Source organism: Sminthopsis crassicaudata, chromosome 3 (assembly GCF_048593235.1).
Source record: "Sminthopsis crassicaudata isolate SCR6 chromosome 3, ASM4859323v1, whole genome shotgun sequence".
NCBI lineage: Eukaryota > Metazoa > Chordata > Mammalia > Dasyuromorphia > Dasyuridae > Sminthopsis > Sminthopsis crassicaudata.
In genome coordinates, this window is record NC_133619.1 from 509,100,584 (window position 1) to 509,122,472 (window position 21,889).

The window sequence follows — 21,889 nt, forward strand, 5'->3', positions numbered from 1 at the left end:
TTTTTAAATTCAATTTTATTGTCGATTCCAAATTGTCTTCTTCCCTCCACCCTTTTCTCCATCGACTGAGAAGGTAAAAAAATACGATATTATACAGGTAAAGTTATGTAAAACATACTTTCATATTAGCGCCTCCCCCCCCAACCAAACAAACAAGGAGAATAAAATAGGCTTCAATCTATACTCTGAATTTAAATTTGGATTTGAATAGTTATTTGGAACTTTGGCAAATCATTGTCTTCATCAGAGTAACTAAGTCTTTCAAAGTTGATTATTTTTATAATATTGCTGTTATTGTAGAAAATATTCACTGGGTTCTGCTTACTTTATATACATATGCTCATGTTTTATTGAGACCATTCATAATTCATATTCTCCATAATTTCTTATAGCACAATAGAATTTCATGACATTTATAACTTGTTCACCCATTCCCTAATTGATAGGCATCCCTACAATTTTCAATTTTTGCTACAAATAGAACTGCTATAAACACTTTTCTACATATAGATCCTTTTCTTTTTGCTTCATCATCTTATGGTAAAGATCTATTAGTGATATTGCTTTATCATATGTTGTGCACAATTTTTTTTAGCTTTTGGGGCATAGTTTCAATTTGTTCTTCAGAATGGTTGAATTAGTTAATAACACTCTATTAAAAGTAGATGAATATACCTATTTTCCCACATTCCATTCAGTATTTGCCCTTTTCTTTTTTATTCATTAGCCAATCTGGTAAGTACAAGCTGGTAACTCAGAGTTATTTTATTTTGCATTTCTCTATATTCTCTAACTAAAAACATTTTTTCCATATGTCTATTGATAGTTTTATTTCTTTTTCTGAAAACTGCCTCTTCACATCCTGAGGCATATCTCTATACATCTCAAATTGGGAGAATAGCTCTTATTTTTATAAATTTGGTTCAGTTTCCTACATATTTGGGAAATTTTATGAGAGAAACTTGTAAAACTTCTCTTCAGTGTCTTGCTTTTCTTTAAATTCTGTCTGTATTGGTTTTATGGAAAATTTTTTTAATTTGATGTAATCAAAATTATTCATTTTACCTATGATGGATTTTTCTACCTCTTGTTTGGTCATGAACTCTTTCCCTACCCATAGACAATTTCTTTTGATTATTCAGTTTTTGCCAGATAGTGAGTTCTTGCCCTGATAGCTGGGATCTTTGGGTTTATCAGATATTAGTTACTGTGATAATTTGCTTAAAACAAAGCTTTTATAAAGTCATCTGCAATTACTCATGGTTATATAAGTAACACTTATAAGTAAAATGAATGAGTGTGTATTATAAATCTTTTGTTATAGATTTCTTCCCAAGACTCCCCACCAAAAATAATTTTGGAAATATCTAACCTCAGTTTTAATGAGCTAAGCCTGTACTTCAGGATTATCGATGATGGAATCCCACATTACTCCAAACCTACAGGTTAAATTACAGAATCACAGAATTCTAAGAGTTGGAGCAATTCCTGATAATTACCTAGTCTAACCCACACATAAAAGGAACTTCCATGATCACAATTCAACAAATGATCAACTAGCCTTTGCTTGAAAACCTCCAAGGAAAATCAGTCAATAAGCATGTGCCAAATGTGCTAAGTTCTGGGGAAATAAAGGCAAAAAGAGTCCCTGCTCTCAAGGGACTAAACCATGGGGTTAGGGAACAACACACAGATAACTATGTACAAACAAGACACAGTCTTTGCCACTGGTGATCATTTCCTTGAGGATACTTGATTCTCTGTTTTCAGGATTCTCTCCTCAATTCCCCCCCTACCTATCAGACTATTTCTGTCTTCTTTGCTGGATTCTCTTCTAGATCATGGCCTCCAATCCCTTTGGGTTCAGTCATAGATCCTTTTCTCTTCTCCCTCTATAACTCTACACTTCACTTGGTGATATCATTTACTCCCATGGATTTAGTTACCAATCTATGCATCTCAAATCTACCTTTCTTGTCCCAATACCTTTGCTGACCTCTAATCTTGCATCTCAAATCTTGCCTTTGAGTCTTCTCAAATTGGATGTTTAGTAGATATCTTTAAATCATTATATCCAAAACAATCTTTTCCTCTAAACTTTTCCTACCTCAAACTTCCCTCTTTTTGTAGAGGGCAACTACATCCTCCCAATTCCTTGGGCTCATCACCTAGGAGTCAGCCTGGATTCCTCACTATCTCTATATACTATCATTATATCCAAGCTGTTGCCAAGGCTTGTCTTTGCAAAATCCCTTGATTAAGGCCCTCCTCTCCTCTGATACTGCCACTCCTCTAGTGCAGTTGCTTACCTCCTCAGGCCATGGTTACTACAACAGCCTAATCCATTTATCCATGAAGGACAACATAGTATGTGATCTTCCTAAAGCACTGATCATGTCCTTACCTCTCTCCCACTGCCTCTCCAGGAACAAATGGGAAATGTTTTGTTTGGCATTCAAAGTTCTTTAAAATCCAGTTCCTTCCTACCTTCCTAATCTTGTACTTGTGAAGTTTATTTTTATGTACAGAAGTGTAAAACTTAATACTTATTTTTACTGAATTTCTTCTTATTAAGTTCAGCCATTTAAGATTGTTTTAAATACTGTATCATCCTTTAGCTGTTAGCTGTCCCACCCAGTTTTGTGTCACCTACAAATGAGAAGAGTATACACCATTTATGCTTTTATTTTAACAAGTTCTAAATGCACTTAATTGTATTAGTGTGTCTAGTCTACATCTCTCCAACTCAACCACAATAATAGTGTCTGGTACATCTGAATTATTGTCTTCAAATATCTAAAAATGGATTAGTATTGAAGAGAAAATTAGACTCATTCTTTGGGGTTACAGAAGGCAGAACTGAGATCTGTCTTTATAAATGACAGCTGTTTTTGGCTTTCTGGAAGAGCTTCCTGATGATCAGAGCCATTAAGCAAAGGAAGAAGTTGCCCCAGAAAGAAGCAAAAATCTAGATGAAAGTGTTTAAGCATAGGCTGAATGTCCATTTCACTTTAATTCATCAATAACCATTTAATAAACCGCCAGCTACTGGGGATACAAATACACCAAACGAAACAATTCTTACCTTCAAGGATGCTTATTTTCTGTGGGGGAGAAAACAAGAAAAAGTATATACAGAAACCATATAAGGAGAACAAATACAAAGCAGTCAAATATAAAAGAGTTTGAGAGAATTAATCAAGGCTCCATGGAGAAGCAAGGAGAGAGGGATGCTATGGGACAGAAATAAGGAGAGAACACATTTTGAGGAGAGGGGGAGGGGAGGAGCCAGTACAAAGGTACTGGACCAAGAGACAGAGTGAGTGAGTGAGTGAGTGTGTGTGTGTGTGTGTGTGTGTGTGTGTGTGTGTATGTGTGTGTGTACAAGAAAAGGCCACTTTGGCCTTTAAAAGAATCCATCAGGGATGCTGTAAAGGCTGAATTAGTTCATTTCCAGAGTCTCTTCCAAGTCTGAAATCCTATGGTCCAGGATTCCCTGGACTGACAGAGACAAAGTATCATGTAGATAGTGTTGAGTTTAGAAACATAAACCTTAACTAAGAAAGAGATCATGGAAAGTGACCAAGGGGACTGATCTCATGCTTGTATAGGCTGATTTGTTGGATATTGAGAAGGTTCTATTTCCCCTTCCCCAAGTTCCAGTATCTGAAAATTTTACCACAATGAACTCCAAATATGAATTTTAAAATACATACATATATGTATTACATATCCTAGTGTGAATTTTAAATGTGTGTATGTTTGTGTATGAATAACATATTCTAGTGTGAATTAGTTTATTTTAATATAGCAAGCTAAATTAAATTCAACAATAATTAGGTGCTTACTATGTACAAGACACTGTACTAGGTATAAGGAATAAAGAGAAACAAAAGTAGAACTTTACATTCTGCTGGGTAACATTACATATACACAAATGAACAAGTACAAAATCATTGGATAAGGTAGACGGTAAAATTTGGGGATCAGAAAAGACTTTCTGGATGGAGTCGCTGGTAAGATGAGTCTTGAAGAAAGTTAAGGATTTTAAAAGGTATAGTTGAAGAGGTCTTCTGGCTTTCCCCAATGGTTAAGGCATTTTCAGCCCATGGCAATTTTTTTCTGGCTGTTCCCTATGCCTAGAATATTCTACCTCCTGCACCCTGATTATAGACCTCCTAGATTTCCTTTAAGTCCCAACTAAAATCCCTACCTTCTATAGGAAGCCTTCTCCAACTCTCTTAATCCTAGTGTCTTCTCTATGTAGATTACTTTCTCTTTATTTTGTATATAATTTGTCTGTTGTTTCTCCCATTATATTGTAAATTCTTTTGAGGATAGGGACTGTCTTTTGCCTATTTTTTGTATTCTTAAATCTTAGTATAACATTTAGCACTTAATAAATTCTATATTATTATATTATTATCTGTGTGTGTGTGTATGTGTGTTATTGTGTTACAGCCACAAGGAAAGGCCAATGAAAAAACAGGCAAGTGATGCAATATCAAGTTAGGAGAACAGCAAGTGGGCCAGTTAGGCTGGTGTAGTGTGTAAAGAGGAGAAATGTGAAATAAGTCTGGAAAGGTATCCTGTATATGGGCAGTATATTTTATGTAGATAAATGAGCAGTTTATATTTTATTATAGAGGAAATAGGAAGGTACTAAGGATTCTTGAAAAAGTGAGAAACCTTTGGTTACTAATGCATTAGAGAGAAAGGGAGGGAGGAGAAGGAAATTAATCTGTGATTTCACTGGCATAATTGGAAATTGATTCTATAGAAATAGACTGGCACCAATATTGTGATTTCTAGTCTTGAGGTTGTCTGGGGCACTAAGAAGTCACCCAACCTACATACACAGGGGCAAACATAAATCTATGTCTTCCTGATTGTAAAGACAGGCCTCTCCATTAATGCTGCCATGTTACCTCTCTTGGGCATCCACGTGGCACAATGTACATTGTGCCAGGCCTGCATTCAGGAAGACTCAAATTAAAATCTAACCTCAAATGCTTACTAGCTGTGTGACCCTGGATAGGTCACTTAACCCTATTTGCCTCATTTCCTCATCTATAAAAATGAGCTGGAGAAGAAAACAGCAAACCATTCTAGTATCTATGCCAAAATAATCCCAAATGGGGTCAAGAAGAGTTTGACATGACTGAACAACAAATTACCTCTACTACACTATGGAAGCCTATTTTGACAACTGGATAAAAGATAGATTGAGGAAGATGCAATCAGAAAGGCTACTGAAATAGTTCAGGTGAAAGTGACGAAAGCCTGATTTAGGATGGTGGGGGAATACGAATTTAAAAAATATTTTATTAATGCTTAGCTTTTTAAACATTCTGGTTACTTTTCAATACCCAGACCCCTGATCCAAAAAAAAATTCTTGCTTATAACAAAGTATAATTAAGCAAAAGGAACCAGGACATTTATTGTGTGTAAGATTATATGTTCTTAACAAATATATTAAAAATCCTTTTTTTAATAAAACTGAAAATATTAAGAAATAATATTTTTCTCCAAAAAAACCTTTCCAAGATGCTAGGAAAAGCTCCTTGGAAAAGTGAGCAAATGATATGTTAAGGAAAGAAAGTCTTTCATTGAAGAAAAGAGTTAAGGGTAATAAAAAAGAATACCTTTTCTCTAGTTCTCTCACTGTGTCTTCACCCATCCTCTATTGAGAAAAAATTAAGATATCTATTGAAGAGAACAGATCTCTTAACATTAGAATGTGAAGAGAGTAGGAGAGAATGGGATGGTGACTTGATTACTCAACCAATTTTGGAATATTAATTGAAACTGCATTTTTTAAAAAAGGGATCTTTTCTTTATTCAGGATTCCTATAAATATTACCTAAATGTTATAATTTTGGTAGCAATATTTTTTTTTCTTCAAAATAGCCTACCACTTCTCTATTTAGAAAAGTATGACTTTCTAGAGGTAAGATTGGTCAATGCATAATCTCTTTTCTGATCTCGTTTAGTGTTATTTTCCTTTATTATATTATTATCTCTGTGTGTGTGTGTGTGTGTGTGTGTGTGTGTGTCTGTCTGTCTGTCTGTCTGTGTGGTTATTTATCTATCTAATTTTCTCAGTTCTGCTTATTTCATTTTGAATTAGTTCATACAAGACTCTCCAAGTTTTTTTTTTTAACTTTCACATTGGAATAAGAATTTGGATAAAGAGGACAGGAAAGAAAATTTCTGAGCTGAGAGTACCTCTGACTAAGTTAGATGGCCCAGTGGATAAAGTGCTGGGCCAAGAGCCAGGAATACCTGGATATGACTATAAACATTTACTGGCAGGAGATCTTCTCAATCCCCATAATAACTATGTATCAAAGTGTCTGATACAAAGTAGGCTTTATAAAAATATTTGTTTCTTTCCCTCTCTTCCTACTTAATGAAGGCAAATGTGACTATTCTGCAGTGAACATCATATGAGGGACACTGAACAGTGGGAGAAAAGGAATCGTAGAAGAATGGCTTCATTAGTTTGTCTAAGGCTATCCTTAACACAGGCACACTGGAGGAGGATTTCTCATCATTCAGTGACATATTTCATCTCTTCCTGTTTTTTTTTGTTTTTGTTTTACCAATCATGTCAATTTTATTTTCTAAATTGCAACTCTTATATATCATCTAAAGGAATAACCTCCTTCACTTTTCAGAAACAACACTACCTTCTTTATACTCAAGGTGATCACCATTCTTCTCCCTTCACCATCCTCCCCCCTGTTGAATCACCCAACTGACCTAGAAAATACATGATAAATCTCTGGAGAGCCATCAGGTTTATTCTGATAATTAGTTATACTTATTATGGGGGTAATTAAAATCTGGTCACTATAATGTTAGATGTTGATTGAAAGCTAAGGAAAAAGGCTTGAAGACTACCTTAACCTATTTTCTATTTCTGAGGTAAAAGTAGATAAAGTTAGATCTTCTGATGGATAGGGAAAGAAGAGAAAAGGGCAAGATAGGAGAGGAGAGGCAGAGTGTGGTTTTGTTGTTTCTGGAGATATTTGTATGCTAAGGCATGCCATGAGCTGAAGAGAACTCAGGCACTGGGCAGTGATGATGCTGTGTCATAAGGTCAAGTAAATACTTTCTCTTTAATAGCAGCTTTTGAATTTTTTTCTTTGTATCCCCAGTGCTAAGTACAGAGTGAGCACTCAGTATATGTCAAAATTTTAATAAAACATTTAATTAATGTTTGTTGATCATTTGAAACTTCTTTATGTTCTCTCAGCTATTCTTGAGTTAGAGATTAAGGGACCCTTACATTTGTCTCTATTGCTCATTTGCTGTGTGATGTTGGGCTTATGCTTTACCTCTTTAGGTCTCAATTTCCTCATTCGTAAAATGAGGTGGCTTGCCTATGTTACATTATACAAAATATAAGCAAAACACCTCATTTTACAAATGAGTTAACTTTTAACTTTAATATTCTAGGATGACTCCAACCAGATAAGAAGCTGTCCTGTTCATAAGTACAACAAAGGCCCCTCACTCATATTCTCTGCAAGGATAGCAAGTGAAGTACAAGTGATGACAAGGTAGAGAGTCAGATCTGAGCTATCAGGTCAGAAGGCCAGGGTTCACAGAGAAGCTGGGTGAGAACCCTCAACAGCTATAAGGAAAGGAGCCTGGATGTCAGTCACCTCATCAGTGGCCTAGACAACATTGGAGACTTGTCTCCTTGCTTATTGAAGGGCCCGTAGCTTTTGCTTTTGGTGGATGGTTTTAAGTTTGTGGGATGACTCAAGTCCCCAAGAGGGCCTATGGTAGAGAGGGGTCTGAGGAACTCTAATGGATCCTTAGAGCCACCCCTCCCTCCCTCAGAGTGAGAGGCATTTTAAGCTCTTTTTAAACTCCTTATGTTTCTGTTAGGACAACCCATTTCAGAAGTCCCTGATGACAGTGTAAAAGCCTATATGGCTACGCACATTTAGACAAAATCAATTGAGATATCTCTCCTGCATGGGATATACAAGAGTCCTTTACATCTATTCTATAAACAGAAAAACAAGCCATTAGTTTGTATCTGAATGAAAAATCACATGTTAGGGAAAAAAAAAAAAGATTTAAAGGTGCAGAAGGCAGGGAATAGATGAATATAATTAGACCTCATTGCAATGCTGACGAGGACCAGCTGCCTAAAAGGAACAATTATTTCTCAGTTTCAAAGATATTGTCATTTTTCCTCTCCTGTTCTGTGGAACAGAAGTCTAAATGGAGGCCTGACCAATCTTTTCAAGCATCTTAAGAGTAGGAATCAAACTCATCTGTGGGGCCCCAGAGAGCAGGTTTAGGAGCAATGAGGGAAGATAACAGGGGAGCAGATTTTGATCCAGTATAAGGAAGAACTAATGGCTGCAGTGGATCTCCTTTTCATGTAAGGGATAGACTAAATAACTGATGAGGTTCCCCACAACTTCAAAATTCAGTGAGCCGTCAGAGCTGGCCCACAGTGGAAGGGGTTGCTCTGGTGGTGAGAGGATGTCCTGGGTGAGGTGGTATTCACTATTATTATAAGGAAGCAGAGGCAGGAAGAAAACTATGAAAAAATACAACAAAGGAGACTCATGTGTCAGGAAGTTGGAATCAATGACCTTTTAGGATCCTTGCAACCCAGATTTTACTACTTCTGGATTACTGAATAGCAGAATAGTTCCAAAATCACACCTTTTCTGAACATCTCTTATATGGTGAAAATGCCCTATAGGGAAGTAGAAGAGGAAAGGGGAAAGAAAAGAGGGAGGCTAATAGAAGGGAGAAAAGAAGAAGGGGAAAGGGCTATAAAATGGGAGGGGAGATTGAGAGAGGTGGTAGTCAGATTCAAAACACTGGGGAGGATGGAAAGGGGAAAAGGAAAGAGAAAAGTATTAACTTGGGGAAAGTAAGATGGCAAGAAATACATAATTAGTCATTTTAATTGTGAATGTGAATGGGATGAACTCGCCCATAAAATAGAAGCAGACAGCTGACTGAATTCAAAGCCAGAATCCTACAATATGTTGTTTACAAGAAACACATTTGAAGTAAGAGATACATACAGAGTAAAGGTAAAAGGCTAGAACAGAATCTATTATACTTCAGCTGAAGTTAAAAAAAAAAAAAAGCAGGGGAGTGATCCTGATCTCAGAAAAAACAAATGCAAAAATAAATCTAATTAAAAGAGATAAGGAAGGAAATTACATTTTACTAAAAGATGGACAGATAATGAAGCAATATCAATACTAAACATATATGTGCCAAGTGATATAGCATTCAAATTCCTAGAGGAAAGTTAAGAGAGCTGTAAGAAAAAATAGATAGCTAAACTATACTAGTGAGGGATGTCGCTCTTATATGGTGAAAATGAATTTGGGAGCAGTTTTAGAATTCTTTCTTTTTTAGCCCTACTCTTGATGGGCAGTAGGTGCAGGGACTAATCCTACTTACTAACTAGTAGGATTTGGGATGTAAGGGAGCTAAACTGGTATAAAAACTGAGTTATACTTCTCAGTCCCACACTAGTTTTCCATCAACTATTTTTCTCCCTTATTAAAGATTGCAGGGATATTAGTTTTCCATTCCATTTCCTATTGTTTTTCATCTCCACTAAGAAAATATAGTTTCACAATATCTCTCCTATCATACTATTCCTAAAGAAAATACTTTCATTAGAAAACTAAGATGAAATAGTTGCAGAATTCTATAGCTATGGGATCAAGAAAAGGATGATGGAGATGGTGGCAAGAGAGTTGGGCTTTGAAGGAAAGAAAGATTCTGTAGGGAATATATTCTAGGCATGAATAATTCAGACAGAAGAGGACATGATGAAATCATGAACTATCTTCATTCAGTTTGACTAAATGGCAGAACTAGATTAATAATGGACTGAGAGAATTGGGAGAGATTGATTGAGAAGCTGGACATCACAATAAGAGTAGAAAGCAGGTTGAAAAGTACAGTCATGCAAGGTCAGGAAGATGATCAGAGAAAGGAATTTCAGAGTACTAGTTTTTGAAAGTGGAATACTTCAGATGAAGTTGAAGTCTAAGGTGTCACTAAAGACAGAGGTCATGGGGATTGAAATTATCAATAAATTTGAAGACCTACGTATTAAAAGGATCATCAATACATGTTAATTACATGTATCTGAATTTGAGTAATCCTACAGAAAAGGATTAAACCAAAATTCTGTTATATTTCAGAGGAAAATCCAGATTTCCAGAAATTGATGCAAGGGATCTGACCCGAAAACCAAAACAAGATCTCTCAGAAATGATGGGGTAGGATAAGGTAATAATTCATCCATTTCTGGGACTAGGTTTTGATTGCTAGGGAATGGCAATTTAGGGGTATCTTTATCTCCTCCTTCACCACTTTTGTGGACCATCATCTTAGAGTGAACTATGTTCAACAATGGAGAAAAATGGAAATAATTCAGCAGAGTTCACAAAATCCCAGTGTTAGAAGGGATCTTAGAGGTCATAAAGTCCAACTTCATTCTGAACAAGAATCTACCCCACAACATACCCAATAGTATCTAGCCTTTTCTTTGTAGACTCCTAGCAAGATAGAGATTAATGGCTACCTTTTCTACTTTTGGATAGCCCTAATTATTAGGAAGTTTTTCCTTAAAGCTTAAATTTTTCTTTTTGTTACTTCTATTCTTCTCAAGATTCTGCCTTACAAGGCTAAGTAGAAACAGTTTGATCCCTTTTCCATAGTTGATAAGATACTTAATGACATTTATCCTATCTCTCCTCAGTTGTCTCTTCTTTAAGTTGAACATTCATAGTTCCTTTATCCAATTATATGGCATGTTTGTGAGGTCTCTCACTGTCCTTAAGTACTATGCTTTCTAGCCTAGCAATGTCCTTCCAAAGAGGTGGTGCCTAGAATGAGCTCTGACCAGGCAGACAGAATACAGTGAGACTTCTACTTCTTAATATAGTTTAAGTTAATATTGAGTTTTCTGGGTTGCCACATCATATTCTTGATTCATACTTAAAATATAGTTCACTAATACTTTTTAGACCAACTTTTTAGTAAAGATTGCCCCATTTAATCCATGTGAAGATAACTTTTTTGGACCCAAGGTAAAACTTCATTAGACCCTCTTAAGACCCCCTATGTACAGATAACTATCAATAAGTACCAATCTTTGAGTTTGACTACACAACCAGCTCCAAATACATCTAACTGTGCAATTATTTGTCCTCTATCTCTCCACTGTTCAGAAGAATATTCTTTGTCAAATGATTTGGGAGGGCAGGGTTAAGGTGGGATCCCAGGAAGTAACACAGTCTATTGCCAAAAAGGGAAGGGAAAGAAGGAAATGACTACCTTCCCAGCAGGTTTGCACCTAGAAGTGACCTTTAATTCCTGACTTATCTCATCCTTTTTATCCTTGTTGTTGCCAAAGCCTATCAATTTCACCTTTGAATCATCTCTCCAACTCATCCCCTCCTCTCCTCTGAGACTTCTACCACTTTCATGCAGGTAGTCATCAGCTCACTCTAGGACTACTGCAATAGCCTGCTGGTGGGTCAACCTGCCTCAAGTCACTCCTTGCTCCAGTTCATTTCCATTCAGTCATTAAGCATTTTCCTAAAATGCAGGTCAGTGCACATATTCTTTCTATTTGGTGAACTCCAGTGACTTCTTGTTGCCTCCAGGAACAATACAAAATGCTGCTTGGCATTCAAGGCCTTTCATAACTTAGTCCTTTCCAACTTTCCAGTCTTCTTACACTTTACTTTTCACCACTTATTCTTTGATTATTCAATATTCTTCTTCTTTTGTTTCACAAATAAAATATTCCATCTCTTGGCTCCAGGCAAGCCTAGAATGTTCTCCTTCCTCTGCTAGTAATTACTGACCTTCTGGATTCCTTTAAATTTCACCTACCTTCCATAGGAAGCCTTTCTCAATGATCCTCTTAATTTCACCATCTTCCCTTTGTTAATTATTTTCTATTTCTTCTGTACATAGCTGAATTTGTAAATACTTATATGTTGGTTGTCTCTCCCATTATGAGGTCCTTGAGGGCAGGGATTGTCTTTTGCCTCTTTCTGTATCATCAGGGCTTAGTACCATACCTGGTACAGAGCATTTAACAAATATTGACTGATTGCTTGATTGATGGGGAGGCAAAAGTAGTTTCTCTGGCTACTCAGTTATTTGCTTAAGATGCTATTTTTAGGGGAAATTACATTCAGAGACCTAATCAAGAACCCTTATCTCTTTGTAGTGGAAACACTCCTTTCCATCTCCTCTCATAATTGTCTCTTTTATACATTCTCTGAACCTTCCGCTGCCCCCATTCCCCTCAGTGCCTTTATTCATTTTGCTCCAATGCCGTCCTGCCCTTTCCTTCTTTGAAGTCCAGTCCCAATGCCACCTTTACTGATCACAATACAACCCCAGAGCCCAGGTCATGGCTTTCCTTCTTGGATCTCAAATAGCTCTTTATTTTATACCAGACTAATACATCCTTGCAATATAATGCTGTGCCTTTTATCTCCTTACTAGACTATAAGTTCTTCCTACAGTATGTACTTGATAAATGTTTGTTAAAGGAATGAGAGGAAAGAAATTTCCATAAATTTGAATAGATCTCCTAATTACTAATTAAAGAGTTGCCAATACTGGCCCAATGATATCTACTACTTAAAAAAAAAAAAAAAAAAAAAGTGTTATCAGTGCTTAAGAAAGAACTAGAGTTATTTCTAAGGTAAAGTGCTGGAAAGCTTTTTACAGGTAGGCTCCACTTTTAAAAATCATACCAAATTTCTCCACTCAGCTCATATAATGACAAATAAAAAATTAAAAGTTATTTCTCTTCTTTCCTTGTTCACTCATATGGGGAGGGCAATCCAGTTATTATTACTATTGTTGATTGTTTAAGTTATAAAACACCGTGTGATTATATTTGTAACATAGTAAGTACTAAACAAATATAGAGGGAAAAAATGAACTAATAGATGAGGAGGAAGTTGAGGTGCCTCTAGGACACATCACATTAAAGGTATGATTAATTCAAGAGGAATGAAAACCAAAGACCAAATGATTACCTCGGTTCCGGTTTCTCTCCAGTCCCAGGACCGACTGCCCCCTGGCCACACTTTGCAGTCCTTGTAGGTTGTACTACAACCTTGGACCTTCATTTGACCCCAAGAAAGGGAAGCGATTTTGGGGGAAGACATACTGGAGATGAATCAAAACCTGAAAAAATCAGAGATGCTGTCAGTTAAGGCTTAAGCATATCCCAGAGACGAGAGATAAGCAGCCTACAATATATAATTTGATAGGAGGTATTACAGGATCATAAAGCTCAATGGGATCTTAGAGTTCATTCAGTCTATTTAACCTGTCATTTTACAAATGAGATCACTGGAGCTCTGAAGGATTCAATGACTTCTTAACCTTTATTTTTAATATAACTTTATTATTTTTAATCAGTTAACACATTTATTTTCTCCTCTTCTACTCCCCAATTGAAGGAAAAATAAAAATCATATAATAGGCATATTCAAGCAAAGACATTCCTATCATTAACTGTTCAAATATGTATGTCTTCTTTTTTTCTAAAATAATTTTATTTTTCCTAATTATATATTAAAAGAATTTAAAATATATTTTTAAAAAAAGTTCTAAGCTCCAAATTCTATCCCTCCCTTCTTCAGTCCCCTCCCTCCTCCCTGGATAGTAAGCAATCCAATAGAAGTCACACATGTACAATCATGTAAAACTTTTCTACATTATTCATTCTGTTCAAGAAGACTCAAACACTCAAAGCTAGATGGCACAATGGATAGAATACCAGCCCTGAAGTCAGAAGGACCTGAGTTCAAATTTGATTTCAGACACTCCTTAGCTATGTGGCCCTGGGCAAGTCCCTTATCCCAAATTGCCTCAGCAAATTAAAAAAAAAAAAAAAAAAAAAAAAAAAAGGAAGACTTGAACGATATGTGAAAGAAAGAAAAGAAGAAAAGAAGAAATTGAAATGATATCAGTTTTTTCTCTGGAGGTGAATAGTATGTTTCATCATGAGTCTTTTGGGATTGTCTTGGTATTGCTGAGAATAGATGTCATTCACAATTCTTCATTAAACAAAATTGCTGTTACTATATACAGCGCTTTTCTGATAATGCTCACTTCACTTTGTATGTCTTCCCAGGTTTTTCTTGAAATCATCCTGCTTGTCATTTTTTATAGCACAATATTTGCAATCATATATTGTGGTTTGTTTAGCCATTCCCTAATTGATGGGCAACCCCTGGATTTCCAATTCTTAACCACCACAACAAGAGCTGCTATAAATATTTTTGAATAAATGGGGCCTTTCCCCTTTTTTTGGATGTGTTTGGGATATAGATCTAACAGTGGTATTGCTAGATCAAATTGTATACAGTTTTATGTATGTTTGGATGTAGTTTCAAATCTCCCCAGAATGGCTGGATCAGTTCACTGCTCCATCAACAATACCATGTTTTCCCACATCCTCTCCAACATTTATCATTTTCTTTTTTTGTCACATTAGCTAATCTGATAGGAATTTGGTGGTACTTCAGAGTTGTTTTAATTTGCCTTTCTTTAATCAAGTGATTTAGAGAAATTTTTCACATGACTATAGATAACTTTAATTTCATCTAAAATTTCCTGTTCATGTTCTTCAACAATTTATCAATTGGGGAATTACTTATATCCTTATAAATTTGACTCAGTTCTCTGTATTTTTGAGAATGGAGACCTCTGTATTTGTTGCAATATTTTTATCCAGTTTTCTGATTTTCTTCTAATTTTGAATGCACTGGTTTTGTTTGTGCAAAAACTTTAAGTTTATATTATCAAAATTATCTATTTTATAATACTCCCTCTATCTTGTTTGATTCTAAATTCTTTATGCATAGATCTGAGAGATAAGTAGATGAATTTAAGTAGAATTTTCAATTTTTTTATATTATCTTAGCCTAAGAGCAATTGATATTTTTCCAGTTATTTAGAACTGGCTTTGTGTGCAAAGTGTTTTGTAATTGTGTTCATATACTTCTTAGGTTTGTTTTGGCAGACAGATGCCTAAACATTTTATATGTCTACAATTATTTTAAGTGAAATTTCTTTTTCTATCTTTTGTTGCTAGACTTTGTTGGCAATATGTAGAAATGTTGATGATTTATATTGTGTCCTATAATTTTGTTGAATTGTTAATAATTTCAATTAATTTTAGTGGACTCTCTTGTAAGTCTATGTAGCAGTCTTGAGTTTTTTATCCTCCTTTGGGGAGCTCATTTATCACTTGTTCAATATTTATTGTTCTAAGCTTGAGTTATTTAAATTCTTTATTTCTTATTATGTTAATTGGGGCATTTCATATTTTATAGTCTTTCCTTTTAACTGTCAAATCTATTGGCATGTAATTGGACAAAGTAGTTTCTAATAATTTCCTTTTCTCTTTTGTTGATTTCTATTTAGTCATCTTTGAAAATGGCCAATTTGATTTTCACTGCTTTTAATCAGAAAAAAAAATTAACTAGTGACAATTCACTAGCTAATAATTCGTAGAAAAATATATATTTTTAAAAATCAGCTTCTCATGTTATTGATTTAAAATTTATTTTCAATTTTGTTAAATCTCTTTGATTGTTGACTGTGCATTCTGATATTTAATTGGGTTTATTTGACTGGGTTTTCTGGGTTTTTTTTCCCCTCTAGTATACTACTCTATTGACTGAGCTGTTCTTTTCCCATTTTTTGTTTGTTTGTTTGTTTATTTTGGTTTTTTTTGCTTGGTTTTGTTTTGTTTAACAATGTAAAGTTTCCCTTAAGGATTATTTGGCCTATATCCCAAAAATTCTGTTATACTGTCACATTGTCCTTTTCTTTGATGAAATTTTTTTTTATTTCTTCTATGATTTGTCCTGTTACTCATAAATTCTTTAGGATTGAGCTAGTTTCCTAAATGATCTTTTATTGAATATAATTTTTATTTTGTTGTGCTCCATCAAGGAATTTCTCTTGAAAACTCTTCCTAACTCTTAAAAATTACTACAGTGTAAGAGTCCAAAGAGGAAGCTTGTGCTGTGCAATAAGGAAGTATAAAGCCTTGAAGCCTGAGATACCCGATGTGGTTTTCTGTGGACAGTGTGGACCACCTAGTGTGCGAAAGTTCTGGTTGCATTGAGATCACATCATCAACGGGAGGCATCTCTTTCTCTAATTGGCTATGAGTGTGACCTCATATATATATATAAGCTGTGGGGACCAGAAAGTACGTAGAGTTCATTAGGAGTTCAAGGGAGTTCACTAGGAGTCAGAAGGAGGTCAGTAAAGAGCAGGATGTGAACACATGGAATAAAGATAGCATGCAGCTATCCTCGGGTGCTCTATTGAATGTGAGAACCACTGCTCAGAGAGGAGGTGGACAGAGATCTCTGAAGACCTCTGAGTAAGGTAAGATTGGTAAAGAACCACTGTGCCAGGCAGTGGCCAGAGATTTTCTGACCGCCTGGGATTTAGTTGTGACTAGTAACTGTAGCATCTGGATGGGAGAAGCTATATTATAGCTCCTCCCAAAAGAGCTTTTGCTTATGGGGATATGTTTATCAATTTTTACAATACTGTTAGTTAAAATATCTTGGCATTATTGTTTTTTTTTCGGGGTTGCACTAGTGACTTGCCCAGAATCACACAGCTAGGAATCTTTTGCTTTTTAAAAATTTTTTTTTCAAGAGAATTTTATTTTTCCAAATACATGTAAAGATAGTTTTCAACATTTGTCATGTTGTACAAGAAAAATCAGATCAAAAGAGGAAAACCATGGGAAAGAAGGAAACAATCAAACAAAAAAGGAGAAAATACTATATTTTGACCCACAGTAAGTTTTCAAAGTTTTCTGTCTAATTAAGAAAGGCATTTTCCATCCCAAGACTATTGGAATTGCTTTGAATCACCATGTTATTGAGAAGATCATAGTCCATCACAGTTGATCATCACATAATCTTGCTACTGTGTAAAATGTTCTCGTGGTTCTGCTTGTTTCATTCAGGTAGATGCTATTTCATTATTGATATTAACTCATTTTCTATAGAAGTTTTAAGATAATATAGGTATCCAAGATAAGGTCAAAATGGGTTCATGATTTAGACATAAAGAATGATTATTATAAGCAAATTAGAACATATAACAATTTAACTTTCAAATATGTGGAGAAGGAAGGAATTTGTAACCAAAGAAGAGCTAGAGTTCATTATTGAACACAAAATAGATAATATTAATTATATTAAGTTAAAAAGTTTTTGTACAAACAAAACTAATGCAGACAAGATCAGAAGGGAAGCAACAAACTAGAAAAAACATTTTTATGTTTAATGGTTCTGATAAAGGCCTCATTTCTAAAATATATAGAGAACTGACTCAAATTTATAATAGTTCAAGCCATTCTCCAATTGATAAGTCAAAGGATATGAACAGACAATTTTCAGATGAAGAAATTGAAACCATTTCTAGCCATATGAAAAGGTGTTCCAAATCACTATTGATCAGAGAAATGCAAATTAAGACAACTCTGAGGTATCATCTCTCAGATTGACTAAGATGACAGGAAAAAATAGACAAATGTTGGAGGGGATGTAGGAAAACTGAGACATTAATACATTGATGGTGAACTTGTGAACAGATCCAACATTCTGGAGAGCAATTTAGAACTATGCCCAAAAGGTTATCAAACTCTGCATACCCTTTAATCCAGCAGTGTTTCTACTGGGTCTGTATCCCGAAGAGATAATAAAGGAGGGAAAGGAGCCCACATATGCAAAAATGTTTGCGGTAATCTAATCTTTGACAAACCCAAAGATCCCAAATTTTGGGATAAGAATTCATTATTTGACAAAAACTGCTGGGAAAACTGGAAATTAGTATGGCAGAAACTAGGCATGGACCCACATTTAACACCACATACTAAGATTAGATCAAAATGGGTCCAAGATTTAGGCATAAAGAACGAAATCATAAATAAATTGGAGGAACATGGGATGGTTTACCTCTCAGACTTGTGGAGGAGGAAGGAGTTTGTGTCCAAGGGAGAACTAGAGACCATTATTGATCACAAAATAGAACATTTTGATTACACCAAATTAAAAAGTTTCTGCACAAACAAAACTAATGCAAACAAGATTAGAAGGGAAGTAACAAATTGGGAAAAAATTTTTACAGTTAAAGGTTCTGATAAAGGCCTCATCTCCAAAATATACAGAGAATTGACTTTAATTTATAAGAAATCAAGCCATTCTCCAATTGATAAATGGTCAAAGGATATGAACAGACAATTTTCAGATGATGAAATTAAAAGTATTTCCACTCATATGAAAGAGTGTTCCAAATCACTATTGATCAGAGAAATGCAAATTAAGACAACTCTGAGGTATCATTACACACCTGTCAGATTGGCTAAGATGACAGGAACAAATAACGATGAATGTTGGAGGGGCTGTGGGAAAACTGGGACACTGATGCATTGTTGGTGGAGTTGTGAAAGAATCCAACCATTCTGGAGAGCAATCTGGAATTATGCCCAAAAAGTTAGCAAAATGTGCATACCCTTTGACCCAGCCATACTACTACTGGGCTTATACCCCAAGGAACTACTAGAGAAGGGAAAGGGTCCTGTATGTGCCAAAATGTTTGTGGCAGCCCTTTTCATAGTGGCTAGAAGCTGGAAGATGAATGACCAACAGGAGAAGTACAGAGAGGCTTGGAGAGACTTACATCAACTGATGCTGAGTGAAACGAGCAGAACCAGAAGATCATTATACACTTCAACAATGATACTGTACGAGGATGTATGCTGATGGAAGTGGATTTCTTCAACATAGAGAAGAGCTAATCCAATTCCAATTGATTAATGATGGACAGAACCAGCTACATCCAGAAAAGGAACACTGGGAAATGAATGTAAACTGTTATTTTTACCTTCTGAATCCAATTCTTCCTGTGCAACAAAAAATTCGGTTCTATACACATATATTGTATCTAAATTATACTGTAATATATTTAACATATATAAGACTGCTTGCCATCTGGGGGAGGGGGTTGGGGGAGGAAGGGAAAAAATCTGAATAGAAGTGCAAGGGATAATGTTGTAAAAAATCACCCATGCATATGTACTGTCAAAAAATGTTATAATTATAAAATAAAATAAAAAATTAAAAAAAAAAAATGTTTGCGGTAGCCCCTTTTGTAGTGGCAAGGAACTGGATTGAATAGATGATCAGTTGGAGTATCACTGATACGCCAGTATCAATTGGAGACTGGCTAAATAAATTATGGTATATGAATGTTATGGAATATTATTGTTTTATAAGAAATGACCAACAGGATAATTTCAGAGAGGCCTGGAAAGACTTACACGAACTGATGCTAAATTAACTGAGCAGAACCAGGAGGTCATTGTACATGGCAACAACAAGATTATACAATGATCAATTCTGATGGACATGGCTCTTCTCAACAATGAGATGATTCAGACCATTCTAATGATCTTATGTTGAAGTAAGCCACCTGCACCCAGAAAGAGGGTTGTGGGAACTGAAGGTGGATCACAACAGTATTTTTCACTCTTTTTGTTATGGTTTGCTTACATGTTATTTTCTTTCTCATTTTTTTCCTTCTTGATCTGATTTTTCTTGTGCAGCAAGATAACTGAATAAATATGTATGCATGTATTGGATTTAACATATATTTTTACCATATTTAACATATACTGGATTACTTGATATTCAGGGAAGGGGGTGGGGAGAAGGAAGAAAATTGGAACACAAGGTTTTTCAAGTATCAGTGTTGAAAAATCATCTTTGCATATGTTTTAAAAATAAAAAAATGGCAATTTAAAAAACCACCAAAAATAATTAAAAAAAAAACAAAAACATAGATATCCCTGTTACTTGTTGCTTTTTCTGAGATCATAATTGCTATCCTTTTTTATTTTATTTTTCACTTAGATGGAAATTTTTTTTATTTTTTTAAATTAATTTTTATAATTAAAACTTTTTTTGGACAGTACATATGCAAAGGTAATTTTTTTTTTTTAACAACATTATCTCTTGTACTCCCTTCTGTTCCGAATTTTTCCCCTCCTTCCCCCCACCCCCTCCCCTAGATGGCAGGCATTCCCATACATATTAAATATCTTATAGTATATCCTAGGTACAATATATATGTGCAGAACCGAATTTTGTTGTTGTTGTTATTGCAAAGGAAGAATTATATTCGGATCCTTTTTTATTTTTTAAAGTTTTGGCAAAGCATGATAAATTCTGCCTTAGCCCCTTGACCATATGAATTTTTGTTTAAAGTATCATATAAAGGACACACTTGTTTTTAATTTCTTTTGGTAATCTTTTCTGTTTTACAGTTGAGTTCATCCTGTTAACATTCATGGTCAGGACTGCTGAAGATGAATTTTCCTCCAATCTACCTTCTTATACCTCCTTCTTTACAAAAAATAAAGTAGCAAGAGTATGCTTAAAATTAGTAACTTGCTTTTGCTCCACTGACCATCATCACTTTCCCTTGACCATACTCCTAATTACATCCTTTTTCTTATTCAGATAAAATTGATGTTCATGAAATACCAGGTTTTTTTTGCCCCTTCATCCCTAGACTCTTTGTCAAAGTACTTTGTATTTTTGGCCAGGAATACCTGACTGGGGCCTCTGAAAAAATCAGAGAAACAATTAATAATTTCATTAAAGATAATGACAACAATGAAACAACATGCCAAAATTTGTGGGATGAAGCTAAAACAGTACTTAGGAGTAACATCTATATTTCTAAATGCTTAAAATAATAAAAGAAAAAAGGGCCAGATCAATAAATTGGATAGGCAACTAAAACTATGAGAAAAGAAACATTAAAAATTCACAACTGAACACAAAATAGAAAACCTGAAAATCAAAGGAGAGATTAATAAAGAATAAAACAAAATTTCCAGTATCAAAAATGAAAACGGCAAATGTACCACTTGTGAAGTTGAAATTAAACAATTATTAGGAGCTATTAAGTTCATCTGAAAGAACAAAAGGCCAATACCAATGGAATAAATTTTTTTTAAAAATGAAGGAAGCCCAAGAGTATTAGATTTCAAATTGTATTACAAAGTAGTAATCATGAAAACAATCTGTTACTGGTTAAGATAAAGAGTGATGGATTAGTAGAATAAATCAGGTATATAATATATAAAAGCAAATAACCTCTATAATATAATGTTTGATAAACCTTGAAATCTAAACTTTGGGGCAAAAACTCACTATTCAAGAAAAAATTACCAGGAAAACTGAAAAGCAGTCTGGCAAACTAGGCAAAGTTAGGTGTCTTCACACCATATGTCAAGATAAGCTCAAAATAGGTACATGACTTAGACAAAGATTAGGGAAACCTGGAAAAATTTACCTGTCTGATTTATGGATAAGGGAAGAATTTATGTCAAATAAGAGATTAAGAGGATCATGGGAAATAAAATGGATAATTTTAATTACATTAAATAAAAAAGACTGTAACAAACAAAACCAATGCAGCCAAAATTAGAAGAAAAGCAGGAAGCTATGGGAAAGGGAGGGTAAGTTTTTTACAAGTTTCTCTGATAAAAGCCTTATTTCTTAAATACTTAGGGAACTGAGCCAAATTTATTATTTTTAAAGTCATTCTCTAATTGATAAATGTTCAAAGAATATAAAGTTTTCAGAAAAATTAATGCTATCAATAATCATATAAAAATGCTCTTTGTCAATAATAATTAGAGAAATGCAAATTAAAACTCTGAAGTACTACTTCTTACCTATTAGCCTGGCTAAAAGGAATGAAAAGGAAAAGGATGAATTTTGGAGG

General features: G+C 34.8%; 1 protein-coding gene across 1 annotated transcript in view; it reads right to left on the minus strand.

Annotated features, from left to right (window-relative positions):
* Nucleotides 1–21,889, minus strand: part of AAMDC (adipogenesis associated Mth938 domain containing) — a 53,784-nt gene that overhangs the window by 21,752 nt on the left and 10,143 nt on the right. Inside the window, exon 2 of the mRNA XM_074303991.1 lies at nucleotides 13,081–13,231. Within this exon, the coding sequence (XP_074160092.1) occupies nucleotides 13,081–13,212 (132 nt within the window). The 5' untranslated portion in view covers nucleotides 13,213–13,231. The remainder of the gene's footprint in view (nucleotides 1–13,080; nucleotides 13,232–21,889) is intronic.